The 21,261-nt window shown below is 44.1% G+C and overlaps 1 protein-coding gene across 1 annotated transcript; it reads right to left on the minus strand.

Moving 5' to 3' along the window:
• Positions 1-10,828: 10,828 nt before the first annotated feature.
• Positions 10,829-14,041, minus strand: LOC310786218 (zinc finger BED domain-containing protein 4-like; the record flags this gene model as incomplete). Its single annotated transcript, XM_083647386.1, has 4 exons — positions 10,829-11,387; positions 11,744-12,060; positions 12,485-13,563; positions 13,805-14,041. 4 exons carry the CDS (start codon positions 14,039-14,041, stop codon positions 11,023-11,025), a joined length of 1,998 nt encoding a protein of 665 aa, XP_083503512.1. The 3' UTR covers positions 10,829-11,022.
• Positions 14,042-21,261: the final 7,220 nt, after the last annotated feature.

Genomic DNA, 21,261 nt, shown 5'->3' on the forward strand with positions numbered 1-21,261 from the left:
GCCCAAAACCTCTCAATCCGCATACAGTTGCTGTATGCGGATTGAGAGGACACATTGCATTTACACTTGTATTCAATGTGGTCACAATGCATCCCTGACCACCTCCGGAGGTGGTTTGGCCGATCAGATCACAATCCGACTTCAATTTTAGTGCCAGGTGTAAATGGCCTCATACTGTAGAGGCCATTTACAGATCGGATAGTGCTTGCCCACTTGAAACTTTTGAAAGTACAGGTGTAAATGCCCCCAAGACACATTGAGGACAGATTGGGATCTGATGGGCCAAACCACCTCCGGATGTGGTCAGGGACGCATTGTGACCACATTGAACACAAGTGTAAATGCAATGTGTCGACACCCGTTTTGGGTGATCAGATTGCAATCAGATTGCAATCTGATCACCCAAAACGCATGTTAACGCCAGGTGTAAATTAAATCAGGCTAATGTGGTCAAGCACTGTCCGATTGCAATCTGACGACTGATATTCCGGGGTTTCTGCTGTATAGTGGATGTCTGCGCCAAGACTTCCGCTTCGTGCCGCGTGGTTATTGTTGACAGTCCAATTGACACGAGAATGCAGTTGGAGCTGATCGATTTTAGGACCAGATGACATTTCGGCTAATAATAATAATAAAATGACGGAAGGGGCGGGGCGTCCGGTGCCGCTCTACAGTGGAAAACCCCTCCGTCTGTCACAGAGTCATATTAGTCGTCAGACTGATCTCTGGGTGCCCAGATTGTGGTTATTGAAGCTCAAGTTGAAGTTCACTGACAAGGACAGACAGACACTAAGCAGGATAGATGCTAAACACCAAAACTACAAAATGCTATACCTTTGTGACACAGTGTTAGGTGGTTGTGTGTGTGTGTGTGTGTGTGTGTGTGTGTGTGTGTGTGTGTGTGTGTGTGTGTGTGTGTGTTTTAAGGATGATGTTCCATCAAAGTGATCTCAAATCAATCCGTCCAATTTCTCTGTTGCCTCTGTGTCAAGGACAGCAGATCCTTACGGGAGCCATAGCGGCTCCACTGGTTGCCTCCCCGCGCTGGATGAAGCCATTGATCTGATTGTTATATGGATTGCCATTCTCCTACAACCCCCACGTCCATCCATCTCCACTATGGAGATGTGGGCCACTTTGAGAAGGCACTGCCATGCAAACACACAGTGAAATGAAAGTGCAGTATGGGTGCATGGCCCAAGAGGACAGTACTTTCCACACTTGGCCCAATGTTTGTTTGTATCTGGGCGGATTACTGGAAATTGATGCATTTGATTAAGTCGCTAATATTTCAGTATAATTGTGTAAAATGTTTACCAACACTACATGCAAATTGTTTGTTCTAAATCATTGCATATTTCCTCCAAAAAAGCACAAATTGTATTACTGGAGTGTGCTTTTTTTCTAATTGAGAAAATAAAGCCATTTTGCACTGTCCCTAAGTATGTCCATTCAACTCCTAACTGGTGCAGTGCCCGTTCGCCTGAATGGGCACTACTGTTTGAAGAGGCAGTGTAACCTTGCTGGATGTAACATGGTGTTTGAACAGTGTAACCTTGCTGGATGTAACATGGTGTTTGAATGTATTCTGGCCCCAGCCTATAAACACTGCCTTCAACAGCTCCTACTGAGCTGCTGACACTCCCTGATGCTGGCAAGCACTGACCTGGAAAAGTGCAAAACAACACAACATACACACAATTATTCTCTCTCTCTCTCTCTCACACACATACACACACACACACACACACACACACACACACACACACACACACGACACACACACACACACACACACACACACACACACACACACACACACACACACATGACAGACACAGACACACACACACACACACACACACACACACACACACACACACACACACACACACACACACACAGCAGTCACAACAACATTATATCTGTCACACAGGGCGTTATCCTTCATGGATGAATAAGATGCACTAGATTAGAAAGGAGAACGTGTGAATGTGACACATTACAGGAGACATGGTGGCTTTGCGACAGTGACACGACCACTGCTACCACTAAAGTCATCACATTTCAATGTTTATAGACATTGCTTTCTCTGTAGGGAAAATTAATGGAGTTTCCCATAATCATCGCTGTGACAGTCTAAAGCTGCGTTCACACCGACCTATTAAAGTTTTTCGCTGGCATCGAGTTTACATACAAAGTCAATGCAAACGAGCAATTGAGCGTATATTCGCCCAGGAGAAAAATCGCTGGGCATCCGAGCGACAGAGACAGAGCGATGGGGAGAAAATACGCTCATCGCCCGAGATGAAATATCCCAACTCGAGCGAAATTACGCTGGCATCAGTCGCTCGCTGTTCAACGCTGATTGGCTGCCGTGTGAGAGTGAGTCAAGGATCACACTGGCTTGGAACAAACCGCTGGTTTATTGTGTGGCAACAAACCGCATTGACAGCTGATTGACAGGCTGACATGAAGTGAAGTCTGTACTACCGGTATAGAACTCACGTTAGGAGCACGCTGATAGGCTTAGCTTGTAAACAACTACGGTGGCTCGTAATGGACAAACATCATGACATTGCGTAACGTGATAGCCCCCAGATGTCCGTCAATTATTGTGCCTGTTGACGAGCGATTTAAACAGAGCGACAGAGCGATTCCAAAGGGTTGAATCGAGCGACAGAGAGAAAAATAAATATCTCGGTGTGAACACGGCTTAAGCCCTCGTTCACACCATACGCCGAAACCAAGCTCAAGCCACGCTCAAACCACGCAGTTTCATTTCGGCGTCCACCTTGTTAACACTTTGAGTGCCACGGCCCTTGGGCAAAAGGTTGCTTGCTGTGCCACATAGGCCGCAATGCATTTTAAAACAGTCATATAATTTCTTTAATAATTACTATGTAAACACTGAACACGCACAAATAACGATGAGACTCTCTTCTATCACCTGCAAAAAAAAGTTTATTGATCCCATTTTCCGTTCTTTAGTTATGAGCCGGAGAAGATAGCTTGATTGAACGAAAACCAGACCTTTTTTTCTACGAGCTGAGATAATGAGCCTTTTGTGAAATTAAACATTTCAAGCACATCACTGACTCTGAAGCTAATTTTCTGATGTAGTCACACCTCAAAAATAATTTCCTTCAATAAAACAGTGAAGGCAAGGGAATTTTGTTTGGAAGAATAATATTTTTAGCTGAAACCAGCAGCGCTGGCCCCTGCGTGCGCTGCTGGTTGCAGCTTCTTGCTGATCTTTTGCTGCTGGTGGGCATCGGATATTCTGGCTTGCGTTTGCCAACCCTGTCCTGCTGTCTGGGTCTGTGTTGTGTACTTGGCTCTGCGTGCCCCACCTCCCCCCCTCCTCCTCCCCCCCCCCCCGTTGTGGGAGGAGTGTCTCTCTGCTCTGCTCTGCTGTTTTCTCTGCCTGTGCTCAGCACTGAAAAAGTCCGCTAGATCCTGCTTTTTTACAGCCGCGTGTACCAGCTCCCATGCTTCAAGTTGAGAATAATAACAAATCCACGGCTGATCATGCAAATGGGTGTTGCAGCGGACACGGAGGCTGTTGCAGCGGACACCGAGGTGCTCAATTGTGATAGCAGATTGGCTGCTGCAGGGGCACAGCTAAACGTTGCTTCAATGAAGCCGCTGCATACGGACGGATGCGATGCGATTTCCTTTCCCCCAATGACTTCTTCTGTGTGTTTCACTCCACGTTCTCTCATCTGGAGAGCGCTGTCGCCACCTAAGGGTTCTGTAAAATAGGTTAGACACATTCAATACCTCTGATATTGTAAGAGGCGATGTAAGAAGCTGAGATGGACACCCCCCCGTCAAAAAAAAAAATTCGAGTTATTGACGCCATTTGGCGTCGCTGGCACTCTACGGTAAATTTCTAATGACGCCATATGGCGTCGCTGGCACTCAATGTGTTAACAGGCGAGACCGTTCGTTCATCACACCAGCCGCACGCGTGCCACGCTCAAGCCACGCTGAAGCTGCACTGAAGCCATCGCTCAGGATTCTGTTCTATTGAATGAATGCAATGAATCCATGAAGTCAATGCAAGTTGTGGGCGGGGGCAAGGCGCTGAGGAAAAGAGAGTGCTTCTTGTGTGAGCGGTTTAGCGTGACACTCAGCTTCTGTTAAGCTTTTAGCTATGTTTAATTCAAGGAAAATGACGCTGGTGAGTGGAAATTAATGGAGAGCTTTCCCCCGTGAAGGGCGTGGCCTATTTCATGCAGTGTCTCTATGCCCATTTGTAACGCATCAATATTTCAAAATGGATCATATTCTTTCAGAGGTTTGTCTTGACCCGGGAAGCACCTGGCATAAATCAGGGCCACTTCTCACCGGTGTCCTGGTTGTTTCCTGTCCAAGACGATTCTTAATTAGTATGAGGATCATTAAGCTCGTTAGCATATTCAACTGGAAGAGCTTGTACAGTAGGTAGTGTCAGCCCACACTGTTTTCGAATGTTTGGAGTTACTGCTGACACACTCGCACAGAAGCCAAATGAGAGACGGTGAAACATTGAAAAGGATGACAACAGCATTCTACCTCCGTACTTCTGGCCCAGATGCATCTTGGGAGACTGGCGTTTTATATTGTGCAGAGGTATAATAGTCATGGCACATGCAGCCAGCGTTGGGGTGTAAGAAGTGACATGTCACAAGAAAGGGTCCACTCATATAAGCTGTTCAAGGCTGACACTGACAGATATTTTTATGCTGATTTCAAAATTTTACCATTTTCAAGTAGTCAATGTTTCCATTAGAATTGTACGCTTGGCAGCGTGGAAACACCTCTGACACAGCATTTAGACTGTATGGGACATTAAAGCTCTCGACTGAAGGAAAGTGTACGCTGTAAAAAGATGTCCCGATTTGTGGCAATCAGGAGAACATTAGAAGCGTGGGGATTTCATTTCTGTCCGTGTTCTGTTCGTGTTTTGAATTTGACAGCCTATGACCATAGATTAGAACCAGGTTAATATAATGGACCGAATTGCAGAGCCTATGGCTACCAGTGCAGTGCCTCAAGCACGCATAAACATGTACTTACAGTTTGGATAAAACGATGATATATATTTATATACTGATTTATATTATTTATATGATGATGAACAAATCAGTATGCGGGTTATCTTCCGTCCGTGTGTAGCATGAGATGTCTGTCCGTTCGTAGCCTAAGCCCCTCCCCCCGGCTCCACAAGTGAGCGAGAGAGAGCATGTTTCTGTGAGCGAGCGAGGTCCAGGGTGACTGGAGAGAGAGACCGATGGCCTAAAGCTGCTGCAACATCATCATCATCAACATGACACACACATCATCGTCCATGTGACACACACACACACACACACACACACACACACACACACACACACACACACACACACACACACACACACACACACACAGAGAGAGCTGTCAGTGTTGTAATAAAATAAATAAACAATAAAAAAATTAAACTGTGAATTGCTCACATCACTGGAAGTGGCAGGTGCTTCAGATGAAGGCTACAGGTAAATAACAATAATAGCCTATTCTTACCTTTAGTTTTCGTCCATCAGTTTAAAGTTTAATATCCCCAGCTGATCGTTTAATAGGCTATTGTCTGTTCTGAATGCGAGTTGGGCCAAGCCGCCAATACGTGTCAATCAGCTGTAGTCTGCTTTTATTCTCGTCATCACTGACAATAACTTATAGACCCGCTTGGTTTGGTTTCGTCCCGTCCCGTCTTCCTGTGATGTAATGTTGGCAACTCTAACACACACACACACAGATTAGCTGATTAGCTTGCTAAACTAGCAAACGCGTTCAAACACATCTATCTCTACGACCGAGCAACGGATTTCAACACGGTTTGCACCATTGGAATCAGCGTGACTTGTTTGTTGGTTAGGAAGCTCAGTGGCCCATTGAGCCCTTAGTTGCTTACGTACGTACGTAGCCTAGTGTACTAAAGCTCTAAAGTCTAGGCAGCCATAAGAGCAATCTGTTGTGTGTGTTTTTAATTTGTTATGCTTGCTGTGTACTTTTACATGATGTGCTGTTGTTACTATTATGTCACTTCAGTCGCTGACCGGAGCGATGATCATCCAATCACACTGTCAATCACACTGTCAATCACACTGTCGACCACACTGTCAATCACACTGTCGATCACACTGTCGATCACACTGTCGACCACACTGTCAATCACACTGTCGATCACACTGTCGATCACACTGTCGATCACACTGTCGATCACACTGTCGATCACACTGTCGATCACACTGTCGATCACACTGTCGATCACACTGTCGATCTGTCAATCACACTGTCAATCACACTGTCAATCACACTGTCAATCACACTGTCAATCACACTGTCAATCACACTGTCAACCACACTGTCAATCACACTGTCAATCACACTGTCAATCACACTGTCAATCACACTGTCAATCACACTGTCAATCACACTGTCAATCACACTGTCAACCACACTGTCAATCACACTGTCAATCACACTGTCAATCACACTGTCAATCACACTGTCAATCACACTGTCAATCACACTGTCAATCACACTGTCAATCACACCGTCAATCACACCGTCAACCACACTGTCAACCACACTGTCAACCACACTGTCAATCACACTGTCAATCACACTGTCAATCACACTGTCAATCACACTGTCAACCACACTGTCAATCAGACTGTCAACCACACTGTCAACCACACTGTCAATCACACTGTCAATCAGACTGTCAATCAGACTGTCAACCACACTGTCAATCAGCAAACATCTGTCTGTCAATGACTTTTGAAACGTTTTTGGAAAACGCTTCAAAAGGCATAAAAGTGATTCACATTTGTGAAGATTATCCTGCTGAACTCAAACTACATCTCCCATAAACTTTTGTGAACCACAGACATTTTATGCATTTAAGTGAAATCGCCATTCTAAAACCCCATTGACTTTTCCCCGTAAGATCCAGGAAGTCCGGAACTTCCGCCTTCCGACTACAAAAATACGTAATTCCTGCGGTACGCTATATTGACGATGGAGAGTGGCAAAACAGAGACTGAAATACTGCTACAGCGATAGAGGGACCCTGGTGGCAAGGTACAAAGAAGAGAACGAGTCGGAGCGGCCCAGAGTGTATTGTGGAGGTATAAACAGAGAGAGAGGGGAGGAGAGAGAGAGAGAGAGAGAGAAAGAGAAAGAGAGAGAGAGAGAGAGAGAGAGAGAGCATGAAGACTTGATATAGTGGAGATTTCATTATGTTCTCAGAAGTCTGGTGAAGGCAATAAGAGTTGGATCTCTCTCTCTCTCTCTCTCTCTCTCCTCCCCCTCTCTTTCTCTTCCTCTCCTCATTCCTCCTCTATCAGGCTCCACCACCCCCCTCTATAGATCTTTCCCAGGTGGCATTTTAATAACAGTCTTTTTTATTGCATTTCCAGCATTTGCATTCAAATACAGTGACGGTGAAACGTCACTCAGGGCGGATCCCACCTCTCGTATCCCCTTCACTGGCTGTGCCGTGTCTATTTTGCATATGAGCAGTACAGTTACAGATTGGTTTTCTTTATTCTCATATTCTCCTATGTGCACGCAACTGATGGGTCCAAGCACAATATGCAAATAGGACTCAATGACTATTATTAGAAACAAGAACGAATATACTGTAATTCTCTGCTCACTCATTTGCATCTACTATATCTACTGCTTAGTTCAGTCAAAAATAACTTTATAATAACTTTTTTCTTCTGATTTCCGCCCTTTTTTCGCCCCAATTTCCCCCCCCTGCTGCCCCGGTCTAATCCAATAAGGTTCCAGCACTAATTTAAAAATAACACAATAACAATTGAGTTACCGTGACGATGAGCAGGATCCCTTTGAGCAGGGTTAGCACCGAGGTGATTGGCTGGATGATCGCCTGGGCTAATAGGATGGCTAGAGTCAGAATCCAGGTGAAGGCTGGAATCACATAGATGTGCCTGAAGAAAGAAACACACACGCACACGCACACACGCGCACGCACACACACACACACACACACGCACAGACATACAATTCATGTTTTGTCATTAATAAACTGCAGCTCTGCAAGAGAGAGATAGACCACCAGCCAGCATGTCAGACAGACACATCAGTCACAAAGACACGCATATACATAGCATCGTCCATCAGCCCAACCCTACATCATACAGAAAAGGGCAAACCTATGTATGTATCTATCTATCCGTATGTATCGTCTCTGTTTCAATTTCCTCGGACACTGTCGGCCGGACAGCATTCATATCTGGCACCGGTACCGGCACAGCTTCTGAGCAGACTGTGACAGGGTCGGATGTTTGAATTAGGCCATTATGGCTGATTAAATGTAGCCTGACTCCACCAGACGGGGGCGGCATTGTTCCACAAATTCACAATCCACCTCAGTCTGGCCCTGGCCTCAGAGATGCATTCAAACCGGCCGCCACACAGGCGCACCAATCAGCGTGAGCTAGGGGCGGGCTTTAGGCGAGACCGGGTGTGACGCCACCGAGAGGCGCCTCTGCGTTTGTAGTTCTTTCACTATTCAACATGGCGGCGGCTACCGAGGCTAGCTCCAGTGTGCTAGTCAAACATTCTATTCAAAACAATAAGCTAACATAAACGTTAAACACTTGATCTTACAGTGAGTACGAAACCGTAACTGTATTGCTGTAATGTTATCAACTATGAACGTTAGTAAACAAGACATTGTTGTAGAATTTGGGGAGATAGCCTTCAGACCGCTAAGCTGGGATAACTTATTAGCTGTAAGGCTGTAATGGCTAACGGCTAGCCATTCACGCAAGTCACAAACACAAAGCCCTTCTCACTCTCACCACAGCCCAGTAAACATGCAATCTGTTAAACCATCATTTTTGTTCCAAATCGAAATAAATCATAACGTTAATCAAAATGCCACTGAATTATTAGCTAATCAACACAGAACTGCAAAGATCAGTGTGATGTATTGTCCCTTTACTGCTAGCTGAAGTGTATTCTGCTATGATTGGAATGTTGGCTGCTGTTTAATAAACCACGTTAACTCACGTTGGTGTCCGAGTGACATATTATGTTATACAGGCGAGATTAAAGATCTCAGGATACAATACAACAATCAGTTTATCTGATATTTTCCCCCGCTTGCATAAATTATACTGTGAAGTGTGAATATAGCTCTAGCATATAGTAGTCCTATATGTCTGATATTTTGGAGCTGTTATTCGAGAAATTGGTTTATCGATAGAACATACCGGTAGCTTAAGATTTTGCACTTGTACTTTAGATAGGGGGTAAACAAACGTCATGGGAGCCAATACTAGGAATACGGTATATCAACAAGGAACCATTCTTAAAGTTAGAGATTATATCCAAATACATGCTGCATGGTGTAACCAGGGTGTTTTTCCTCTTCTCTGTTGACGTCCTCTGGGCTCCAGGCAGCTCCCTTTCGCAGATTCATCTGACAACATCTTTATGCATTTACATCGTCTTATCATTTGACCCAATCGTGCCTCAAGACCAGCAGATTATGTAACAACAACACCACACACGGCCGTCATTTCTCCGTTTAGTTTATTATTACAAAAGTAAGCAAATAACATTCTCCAGTCATGCGTAAATATCTACCATTCCACTGACACATATGCTAAAATTCACCAGTTAAATAGTAGCGTTAAATCATTATATTGTATCAAAGCATTTGGTTGTTGCCATGATCATAAAGGCTAGAGAGCGTTGCGTCTCCATGACGTTAGCCGTCCAGGGTGCGTGCCACTCGGTGTCATATCGTGTCATCAGTTCCCTGAAGAAACGAACAACGATATGTGTTATGAATGAATCGCTGTTAACGTTAACATTAATCATCAATCATCAGACGTAGCACCCCAACCTCCAAATGTTGCTATCGTTAGCGTAACATCAGTTAATCCAATCAGTTACATTTAACGTGCAAAATGGCCTACCTGCACTTCATCCTCAGTCAGACATCTGCAGTAATTCTTCTTTCTTTTGGCAAATTGAATAGTCAATGGTTGCACCCAATATTCACCTTACAAAAACAGCAAAAAATCTGCGACCTCCATGCTAACTATTAGCAATTGTAGTCCTAGCTGATCAGGCGCTGCTACGTCATGAAGGGAAGTCGATCTGATTGGTTGGCGCTGGCAAGCCCAGACGGTAACAGACAGACGGTCCATCCAATCACCTGCCTAGTAGCTTGAAAAAAGTGACCGCCCTCTTCAACAATGTAGCTTGGCCGAATCCAGATGGATGTTGTTTGTGAAACAGATATTTGAAGCAAACTCATCGATCTGCAGAGATGGGAAAAGTACTGACATTCTGTACTTGAGTAGAAGTACAGTTACTTGTGTAAAAAACTACTCTGGTAAAAGTAGAAGTACTGATTCAATTATTTTACTCAAGTAAAAGTAAAAAAGTACAGGCTCTGAAATGTACCCAACGAGTAAAAGTAAAAGTATTTTTACCGTATCTTTCTGAATGACTGAGCCTCACATTAAAGAATATAATTTTGATGATAAAAGATCCCCTACAAATGTTTTACACATCTTAAAACTCTACTCTCTTTAAATGGTGTCCTATAGTTTTCCACACAAACCCCCCCCATTAAAATCACATCTAGTCCTCCCTCATTAATATTTCCATGATATATGAATGTGCAAATAGTTAGACAAGTTTAACTGCTGGATACAAGGTGTCCCTTACAAAGTGCAGTATCACAATACTTGAGACTGATACAATACTGATACCTAATGGATAAGAAACTGAATGTCCACAAGATTGATCAGATTCACAAATTCAAGGTTTATTATTATTTATTTACTGTCTCTGGTGTTAGTACACCACCATATTCCAGATTAGCTGAATAAAAAAAAATAGCAGCCATGTAAACATTGCACTTGCGGTGATGAACAGGTGAGACGTGTGCTCTAGGCTCTGCAGGACTGGCAGTCTGGAACAGTACACTACTCAGGAGGACTACCAAAATCTTTTGTTTAGCTTCAGCAGAAGCTGGTTCTCAAAGTTCTTTGAACTAATGCGTGCTCGTTTCGGGCGAAAAATCAGTCCTGCAGTGCTAAAAAGCCTCTCACAGGCAGCTGAGGCAGGTAGCGCTGTGTTGAGTTTGAGAGACAAGTGGCACACTGCGGGGAAAGATTTGAGGACATCCATGGTATTAGCTGGAGAGGCCAGGTAGGACTCGAGCTGCTTGGTGTTTTCATGAGTGTTACCCTGCTTGTTGATGATGGAAAAGAAGTCCTCCTCTTCTGAAGACAGGGAACGGGAAGTGTCACTTGACTGGACCGTGGGTTGCTCCTTCAGATGGCTCTTGATGTAGTCAAGGCCTATGGAATACAAAACCAATGGATTTAAGCATATTCCCCATGAAATCGCCATTGTAATACCTAGATAAAAATAGAATTTAGATCATGGAGTCTATAAAACATTTATTTATTTGGAGTCTATAAAATATTTATTTATATTAACACAATTTTAATGCCAAAATGTTTTTAAAAATTACTTTTGATACACATACATGAGGGTTATTTTAAGATTGTAGTTATGTTGTCACAAGTGAATTATGTGACATTTACTTGGTATTACAGGAAACAATTTCTCATTATGTTATGATACTTCAAATGCCAAAATGTCCTATTATCATAAAGAAATGAAAAAGCATAAAGCATGGTGCAACACTCACCACGTTTTAGGATGCCATCATCACTTGTCCAGCATGTCCTGAACTTGGGGACAAGGATGGCCGCAGCAATGAGCTCTGGATCAGCAAGCATCTCTCCGAAACGCCTTTCAAGTCCTGCTTGAAGAGCATCCACCAATGGCCCACAGTACTTGGAGGAGATTCGGAGTTGCTGGAGCTTGGACTTGAGTAGTGTTATTGTAGGTACAAGCCATCCCATCTGCACATTGGCCTCTCCCTGAAGGACATCCAGCGCCTTTGCAACTGGGCTCATGGTCTTTGCATATTCTCCGAGAAATGCAATTTCAGCAGGAGTGAGCCTGTCAAGTAACAAACAACAAACAAACAAAGAAACAAACATGAATACAATGAACTGCTTTATTGTTCCTGTTAAGAACCCAGGATTTATAATTTTTCTAGGGGGGGGGGGGTGTGTGTGTGTGTGTGTGTGTGTGTGTGTGTGTGTGTGTGTGTGTGTGTGTGTGTGTGTGTGTGTGTGTGTGTGTGTGTTGGGGGGGTATTTCTGGATGATATTATTTAATCTATATGAATATGAGCATGTCAACACACACTCTAGTACTATATTTTATTAAAAGTAATGTGAATAATGCATAGCACTTTTCATACATAGTGCAAAAGTGCTGATTACAAAATAGGACATTTTTATCTGTCAGTAGAGAGACATAAATTGAGGAATATTTCCTCATCCAGTCAATCAGTTTTCAAGATAACAGTGGTACTCACATGGGAATTTTGAGTGCGCTGCACACAGCTGTAATGGCTGCTTCTCCTTGTTCTTTAATGATCCTTATGATCCTCTCCACAGCGAAGAAGAGACAATTCCACCTTGTGTCATTTGGCCTCACTAGCTGCAGCTTGCATCTTTTTTGTATGATCTCTGCAGCTATGGTGGATCTAGCACTCTTGTTCCAGAGACTCTGGCACTTTGCAAACGCTGAACGAGAGAGCTTCTTATAGACTGCATTGGCATTTGCTGCTGACACATCAACTGTTGACACCAGGTTTAGAAGGTGGCAGGCACAGCGATGGTGCTTTGGCAGTTGGTATTCCGTGCCATCATCTTCATCCAACAGGGTGCCCGCTTCAACAAACTCAACCGACGCATTTTCCCCCTCTTCCTCTTCTTCTTCACTGCTTTCGATTTCTCCTCCTGTTTGACTTGGCCCTGCCCCCTGAAATGGCCGTGCTGCATTATTGTTTTCATCCTCACCATAGATTCGAAAAGCTTTTATAAAATTGGACCCATTATCAGTGGTTGTGCGTACAATCTTCTCACTGATACTGTACTCTGTATGTATGTCAGTCAGGGCACGAGCGAGCACATTAAAGCTATGTGAGCCTTCAAGTTGTTTGCATGATAGAGCAGCAGAGCATCTCTCCAGTGTTACAGGCTCTATCCAATGTGCTGTGACACCGATGAAACCCCGTCTGTGTGCTGTCCAGCAATCTGTGGTGGTGGCGATGAACTCAACCTTACTCATGGCATCCTTTAGATTATTCTTCATTTCCTGTGTTGCTTTCTCCACTTTGTTTTTCACTGTACCACGAGACATTACAGCCACCTGGGGTTGTAGGTGATGCACGAGAGCTTTAAAGCCCGGCTGTTCCACAACACTGAGAGGCTGCAGACCTTGAATGACAAAGTTAATGATGGCATCATCAACACTTTTCTGTGACACTTTCTTCTTGCTATCACACAGTTTAAGCTGTTTGGATGATGAAGGGCCTTCCTCTGGCTTCAAAGATTTCCTTTTTTGAGTAGTGAGCTTTGTGTACTTCTCCAGGTGATTCACATGCTTTCTCTAGTGGCAGAGAGAGAGAAACACACAGAGAGAGTAACGTTAGTACGTTAGTTAACATACCATACTTTCTTAACTAACTATACATGTGTACATATGTAGCTATATAACAACACAGCTTAGCATTCGTGTGTTAGCTAACGATGTTGCTAAAACACGAATGCTATCATTAGAAATGGCGCATGTTCCCATAGCATTGCTAACATTACATTAAGCATAGCAGAAAAGATGCAGTAATGATTACCTTTATGTGTTTCTTCAAATTTGACGGGGAGTTCTTGTAGGCCAGCAGTTCGTGGTGTTTAGGTTTACACAAGAGACTGCTCATTCGCCACAAATCTTTCTTTGATCCGACAAGTGTGAACATGTCCTGTAAGTAAGGCCATGGGTGGTACTGGGTAATGGCTTGTTGCTGCTCGTCGGTCTCGGACTCTACAACTCCAACCTCTGTGTCAGCGTCACTTTCTTCGGCGTCGCTCATGTTATTGAAGTCGCAGACGCTACCTATTTCTCAACGTATCGTATCTCTCTCTATTTTATCTCCCGTCTTTTTTCGTTGTCTGTTTGTTTGGCATGCCGCAGGCAGCGTGTGTCAGTCTCCCGAACATCCGTGTTTCTTTTCCTCTTGCTTCTTTGTCCACGCCCCTTAAGAGATCATCGAGCCAATGAGGTTTCATAATACTGACAGAGAGGCTGAGAGAGCCAATCACAAGCAGACATCTACGGCACCGGAGGAGTGCCAAGTCATACTATTGGCGGAGCTGGAATGAGCTTTTATCTATGTTCTCCCGTTTCTACTCGTTTTTAAATTAGTTTCTCATGCAGTTAAACAAAAGTAACGAACATCAGGAACCTGTTTTGAAAATGTACACAAGTAAAAGTACAGATACTTGTGTTAAAATGTAACGAGTAAAAGTAAAAAGTCGTCAGAAAATTAATTACTCAAGTAAAGTACAGATACTCGAAAAATCTACTTAAGTACAGTAACGAAGTATTTGTACTTCGTTACTTCCCATCTCTGTCGATCTGGCAGCGTCAGGTTAGATTAAATGGCCAAACACAACCAATTAGTCATAGCACTACCCACAGCAGCCAGCAGGTGACACACAAACAAACAAACAGACAAACACACACACACACACACACACACACACACACACACACACACACACACACACACACACACACACACACACACACACACACAATGATTGCATGCTCAAACAGGTATCAGAACTGAAACATAACAGGTGTTGCATTCACACTCAAATTCAGTACGTGAATTTGTCAGGTAGCGAGTTGTAAAAACGCCGGTCTTTACTAACTGAATTAAGCACTCCAATGAGGAGTGATATTATAACTGTATTTAGCTGTAGTATAGCCGATGTGAACACGGCATCTAGGTTCATCAGAGAACTAAGATTAACACGCATGAACGGCTAATCATTGGTTAGGCATATTATTTCAATTCGCCACTATTTTAAGCAAGACAGATGTGTCTGTCATTTTCCAGAAAATGAAAACGAAAAAAAACTACCACCACGAGCACTTTGAAAGCTCGCAGAGCTCCGTGGGTCCGTTTGCTTCCGAGACACGGCTCATCCTGCAGCAGTGAGTTTGGCTGCAGACTGAGACCTGCAGTAACCTATTGATCGCCGCCTCAAGGGAGAGGGAATAAGATGCTTTATCCACAGGAGGGCCGCCCGAGGTTTTTCACTCCAGTAACCCTGCCTCCCCTCTCCCACATCGCACTGCAGCGTCTCCTCCCCCAGCGGCTCGCTAACGAAGCGCCCGGGCGTGCCGACGAAGCGGTCCGACCGACCCCGAGAGTGTGAATCATATTATTGGGGTTAAGTATTTACTGAGGCGTGACCAAATAAATTAGCCCCGTTAACTGATCAAGGTAATTATAGACTCGGGTATAGAGGGGAAGAGGAAGAGAGGGGGGGACAAAGATCCCTTTCACAAGCGGTTGCCGGCGTTGCATCGATTCTCGCTTTAGTGAGTTGAGAGTTGCTGCTGATGGGAGTCAGACGCACACTGTGCTGCACACGCACACTGTGCTGCACACGCACACTGTGCTGCACACGCACACTGTGCTGCACACGCACACGCCAGACTGCCTGCTGCTCCATTCACTTTCAACAACTTCACTTTTATGTTCTTTACAGGCTGTGCGCGTTTACTTAAAAGGAGAATGCCACCGAAAAACAACGCTGATTTATTTTGATCTCGCACAACTGTACAGTGTTGCAGACATTTGTTTAGTTTGACAGTTAGAATGAATGAATGAATGAATGAATATTTTATTTTCGTGTCAGGACAATTACATGACCCATCCCACATGGGATTATCAGACACATCAACATATAATATTTAACAAAACATAACATTCCGGTATGTTACCCAACCAGAAGCTTCCAGTGCAGCCCAAATTAGAGAGTATATATACATGCAGACATAATATGCCTATACATATACATTCATACATACCTGCACATAGAATACGAAAATAAAAACAAACAAAAAAATAAACTATAATTTATCAGTTAGTTAGAGAGTGGGTTTGTTTTCTTCATTTATAGAGCATTTACCAAACAAACAGAGTTACAAAATGCTTTACAAGATGAATAAATATGAATGTGAGCAATAGATTAAAAGAGCAACCTGCAACAGAAATGCACTTAGCCTTTAACCTCCAATTTGGTTTCTGTCCCTAATGTGGAAATGTAGGCTAGAGAGACAGAGACAGAGAGAGACAGAGAAGTTTGTAGAAAATTAACTGGAACTGAGGGAGTGTTAGGCTGATATATGCGGCAGATATTGCCTTTTTGTGACTCTGTTTTTTGGTAAGTGCTCTATAAATGAGGAAAATAAATATTTGTCAAGGCCACCTTGACAGTACATTCTGTGTGATTTTTTTTAACTGTTAGCAGCTGGTTATACCACTTTAGCTTTAGTGATACGAGTCTCTGATGTGTGTGATTTGTCTGTTGTTTGTGTGTGCATGTGTGTGTGTTTGTGTGCGTGCATGCACGTGTGTGTGTGTGTGTGTGTGTGTGTGTGTGTGTGTGCGTGCGTGTGTGTTTGTGTGCATGTTTGTGTGCATGAACGTGTGTGTGTGTGTGTGTGTGTGTGTGTGTATGCGTGTGCGTGCGTGTTTGTGTGTGTGTGTGTGTGTGTGTGTGCGTGCGTGCGTGCGCCTTTGCTTTGAAAGCAAACCAGCTTTAGTTGAAAATGGATGCTTTGATTACAGTCGCAGGACTATTAATGGCACACTTTCATCCCATGGGAACGCCAGCCTATTACAGAAAATAGAGAACGTCTTTTAAACGCTTAACACTGGTGATCTGCAAAGAGGACGGCAGGAAGTTGAAACAAAATAGAAAATACAGATCCCTGCAGGGAAAAAGAAATGCTAAATGTGTGTGGCACTATGCATCATGTGTTGTAGGTAGGTAGAGAGACATCCAAGTTTGCTGGGGACCCCCGGGAACGCCCTCAAGGACCCCCTTGTCGGTCTTACAAAAGGCAAAAAAAAAAAAAATCTTCTTTTTATTTTATTTTACATTTCATCACAGATGCTCCAAATATAAAGTGCATGTATGTTGTGTTATGTCTGTATGTATGTATGTTTTTATGACTGTTTGTGGAACTTACCTGACATGGAAAAGAGCAGCATAAGCCTCACTGCCAGCCAAGACATAACTAATACCTATAGAAACACTGCAGAGAGAGAGAGAGAGAGAGGGAAGCAGAAAGAGAGAGAGAGAGAGAGAGAGAGAGAGAGAGAGAGAGAGAGAGAGAGAGAGAGAGAGGATGAGAGAAGACATGGAGCAAGAGAGAAAAAACAGAAGGGTTAAAAAGAGAAGGAACGAGAGCTTGTTAGTCATCAAGTTGAGATTGGTCGTCATCCAATATCTTTTCATCTCACTAATTGGACACTTATCTCTCAAAATCAAAAACAAAAAGTCAAAAGTTGAGGAAGAACTCCTCTGTTACTGAACGTTAGGCTGCCTAAAAATAACAACGGGATTTTATTTTTAAATCATTCCTCCTTTCCAAGCACAGTGGCTTGATCTTCCAAACAGTTTTCTATTTTCTACTTGCTCAAAACAAAAGATGCCCTTGGGGGGGGGGGGGGGGGCTTCTACCAACCAAATGTTTTCATTGCACGCTTCATATCGACTTGAAGCATCAGACAGGCACATGGAGCCAGAAATCTGCTTGCAAACGGTTGTGTGCCTTCATAAAGGAACTGAGCTTGGTCGAACACGAGCGTTTTACTGTCGGCTTCAACCCAATGTGAGACGAGAAGACAGCTTTTCTTTTGCTGTGGCTCAACATCTGTTCTGTTCTTTACCACTCATGTGTCTGTAGCATCACAGCAACATATGTTCTGTTCTTTACCACTCATGTGTCTGTAGCATCACAGCAACATCTGTTCTGTTGTTTACCACTCATGTGTCTGTAGCATCACAGCAACATCTGTTCTGTTGTTTACCACTCATGTGTCTGTAGCATCACAGCAACATATGTTCTGTTCTTTACCACTCATGTGTCTGTAGCATCACAGCAACATCTGTTCTGTTCTTTACCACTCATGTGTCTGTAGCATCACAGCAACATCTGTTCTGTTCTTTACCACTCATGTGTCTGTAGCATCACAGCAACATCTGTTCTGTTGTTTACCACTCATGTGTCTGTAGCATCACAGCAACATCTGTTCTGTTGTTTACCACTCATGTGTCTGTAGCATCACAGCAACATCTGTTCTGTTCTTTACCACTCATGTGTCTGTAGCATCACAGCAACATGTGTTCTGTTCTTTACCACTCATGTGTCTGTAGCATCACAGCAACATCTGTTCTGTTCTTTACCACTCATGTGTCTGTAGCATCACAGTAACATCTGTTCTGTTCTTTACCACTCATGTGTCTGTAGCATCACAGCAACATGTGTTCTGTTCTTTACCACTCATGTGTCTGTAGCATCACAGCAACATCTGTTCTGTTCTTTACCACTCATGTGTCTGTAGCATCACAGCAACATCTGTTCTGTTCTTTACCACTCATGTGTCTACACTGTGTCAACTTGGTCAGGGTTGAAGGAAAAGACAGTCAGTAGGCAGTACCTCGTTTGTTTCGGTTGAATCGCACTAGAGTTCGTTTTCCCCCTTGCTGCGGTTCGTTTTCCCGCTTGCTGCGGTTCGTTTTCCCCCTTGGTGCGGTTCGTTTTCCCGCTTGCTGCGGTTCGTTTTCCCCCTTGGTGCGGTTCGTTTTCCCCCTTGGTGCGGTTCGCTTGGGCAGGTGTGAAAGCAGCACTCAGAACTCTGGTGCGCACACAAAAGCGCACCAAACAAACGGACCGAGACCGGTTGAAAGAGGTGGTCTCCGGTGCGGTTCCAAATTAACTAAACCAAACGGCCTACGAGCCGCTAAGCAACACGTGGAGCGCCGTGTCCGACATTCAGCTCCAAGGTGCAGCCCTACGACGAGAGCACCGAGGAGTGGCACGAGGCACGAGGCCTGCAGTGTGGGGATGCCACGCTGTGGGCACAGCTGCTGTGTGGCACATGGACTGTCCAACATGGCCGAGTACGCCGCGCCCCGCACACCCCCGGCACCGAGTACCTGCACAATTAAAGGACGGCTTTACCGTGGGGAATATGAATATATATCAATCTCACGCCCCTAAGGTTTTAGAATCCGTAGAAATTTTTTGAAATTGGAGCTTCACTGCCTGACCTATCAGGCATCTCTCACATTTTTAGGGAAGCCGGATGACGCGTTACGCGTCACCCGGCTTCCCTCCCCGCTTGCGGAACTCGAGCGCCTATGAACTACACCTCTCTTTGACACAGCTGGATGAGGAGCCTCTGCTCTTGGTTGTAGTGATCAGTCTGTCTGCACATACCGTCTCTGTACTGACCTAGATGGTCCCGCCTCTAGAGGTCCTCCACGCCCCTTCAGAGCTCTCGACGAAAAGCAAAAGGCAGCCATCTTGTTCACCCGCATAGAATACTGTAGCTAGGTTAGCTTTCCATAGCTCCTTGCCAAGAGACCATATCTCTGGAACGGAAGCACCAGAAGACACGGGACTGGCGGCATTGGAAAGCTCGTCAAATTTTACATCTAGTAGTAGGTGAGTTGAAGTAACGAAATCAACGCTGAGCAATGTACCCATTTTTACACATTTTTACAGAAAATAGTTACAACATCAGATGCGCGTAACTCCTACGAAAATGCCTTAAAATGCATGAAAAAAAATTTATGAACACATCTCCCGACATATATACTACCGTTTACATTTGGTGCAATTTGGAGGCAATTTTATTTTCGATTTATTTCTTCTTCTTTGTATCTTTTATTGTCGAAGCCTTCTTCTTCTTCTTCTTCTTTGAGTTTTATGGCGGTTGGCAAACATATATGTGCATTACCGCCACCTACTGGAGTTTGATATCAGCCAAATGCCTGAGGGGTGGGCATGAAAACGAAGGCCACGCGAGCCCAGTGCATTGTGGGAAATGTAGTATTTCGGGTCCCCGCACCCGCCCCTCCCCTCCACCACCCCCCCCCCCCCCCCCCTCCACACAGAGTGGATTTCTGGTGATATCTCTGGCGGGAAACAACCAATTTCAAAAATTTCAACGGATTCGAAAACCTTAGGGGCGTGAGATTTAATATATATTCATATTCCCCACGGTAAAGCCGGCCTTTAACACAACATCAAGATCAACAGTAACACAAAAAAGTCCCAGGACTCATTTCCATTGTGTGGTCCTTGTTGTAGTGAGATGTTGTGGCGGTACAGTACGTTCATGTGTGTGTGTGTGTGTGTGTGTGTGTGTGTGTGTGTGTGTGTGCGTGTGTGTGCGCGCGCGTGTGTGTATGTGTGTGTGTGTGTGTGTGTTGTGGTGGGGGCTGTGGAGCGGTTGCAGGGGGCTTTTAGCGTGGCTGCTGGAAGGTCTTGTTATCAGTGTGCGAGCAGCTCTGTAACACCTGGACAATCGATAGTTCCCTCATTGTGTTCAAGGAGGCTTAGTGCTCGATCAATGCCGAGCCTCGACCTCACACAAACAAATGCACACACACACACACACACACACACACACACACACAGTCACACACACTTTTGCCATTGTGTCCCTTACTAGGGTTACAAGGGAATTGCCATCCAACCCATGTCCCGTTTCCCGGGAAATTAATGACGGGAAACGGGGGGAAATGTTGTATTTTTACATGTAGAACATATTGGAATAGGCCTATATTTAGAAATATGCCAACAGTTTACTTTCTTAAAAGATATAGCCTGTTTTAAAAGAACGTGTAATTAGGCTACTGTAAGCATTGTAAGTCATAAAATGATCATGAATCAATCAACCAATCAATACATTTGATAGGCTATTCATAACAAATTATCTCAAGGCAGATTTCAAGATTAAATTCTCCGACAACAATACTACAGCCAGTAATTTGAAATTTGATCTATCCCTTGCAGAGTGGAATTAATTTCCGATTTAATTTTGGCCTGTTTTGGCTATATGTGGCTTTGTGTTGTTTAATGCGGCTTTGCAGTGTGTGCCGGTGGAACACACACTGAAAGCTTATTGTCTGTCTATCTGTCTGTCTGTCTGTCTTTTATTTTACAGTTTCATTAATTCTGTCCAAAAAGCACAAATGGCCTTCTGAAGTGAGAAAA

Source organism: Poromitra crassiceps (genome assembly GCF_964638095.1).
Source record: "Poromitra crassiceps genome assembly, chromosome: 12".
Classification (NCBI taxonomy): domain Eukaryota; kingdom Metazoa; phylum Chordata; class Actinopteri; order Beryciformes; family Melamphaidae; genus Poromitra; species Poromitra crassiceps.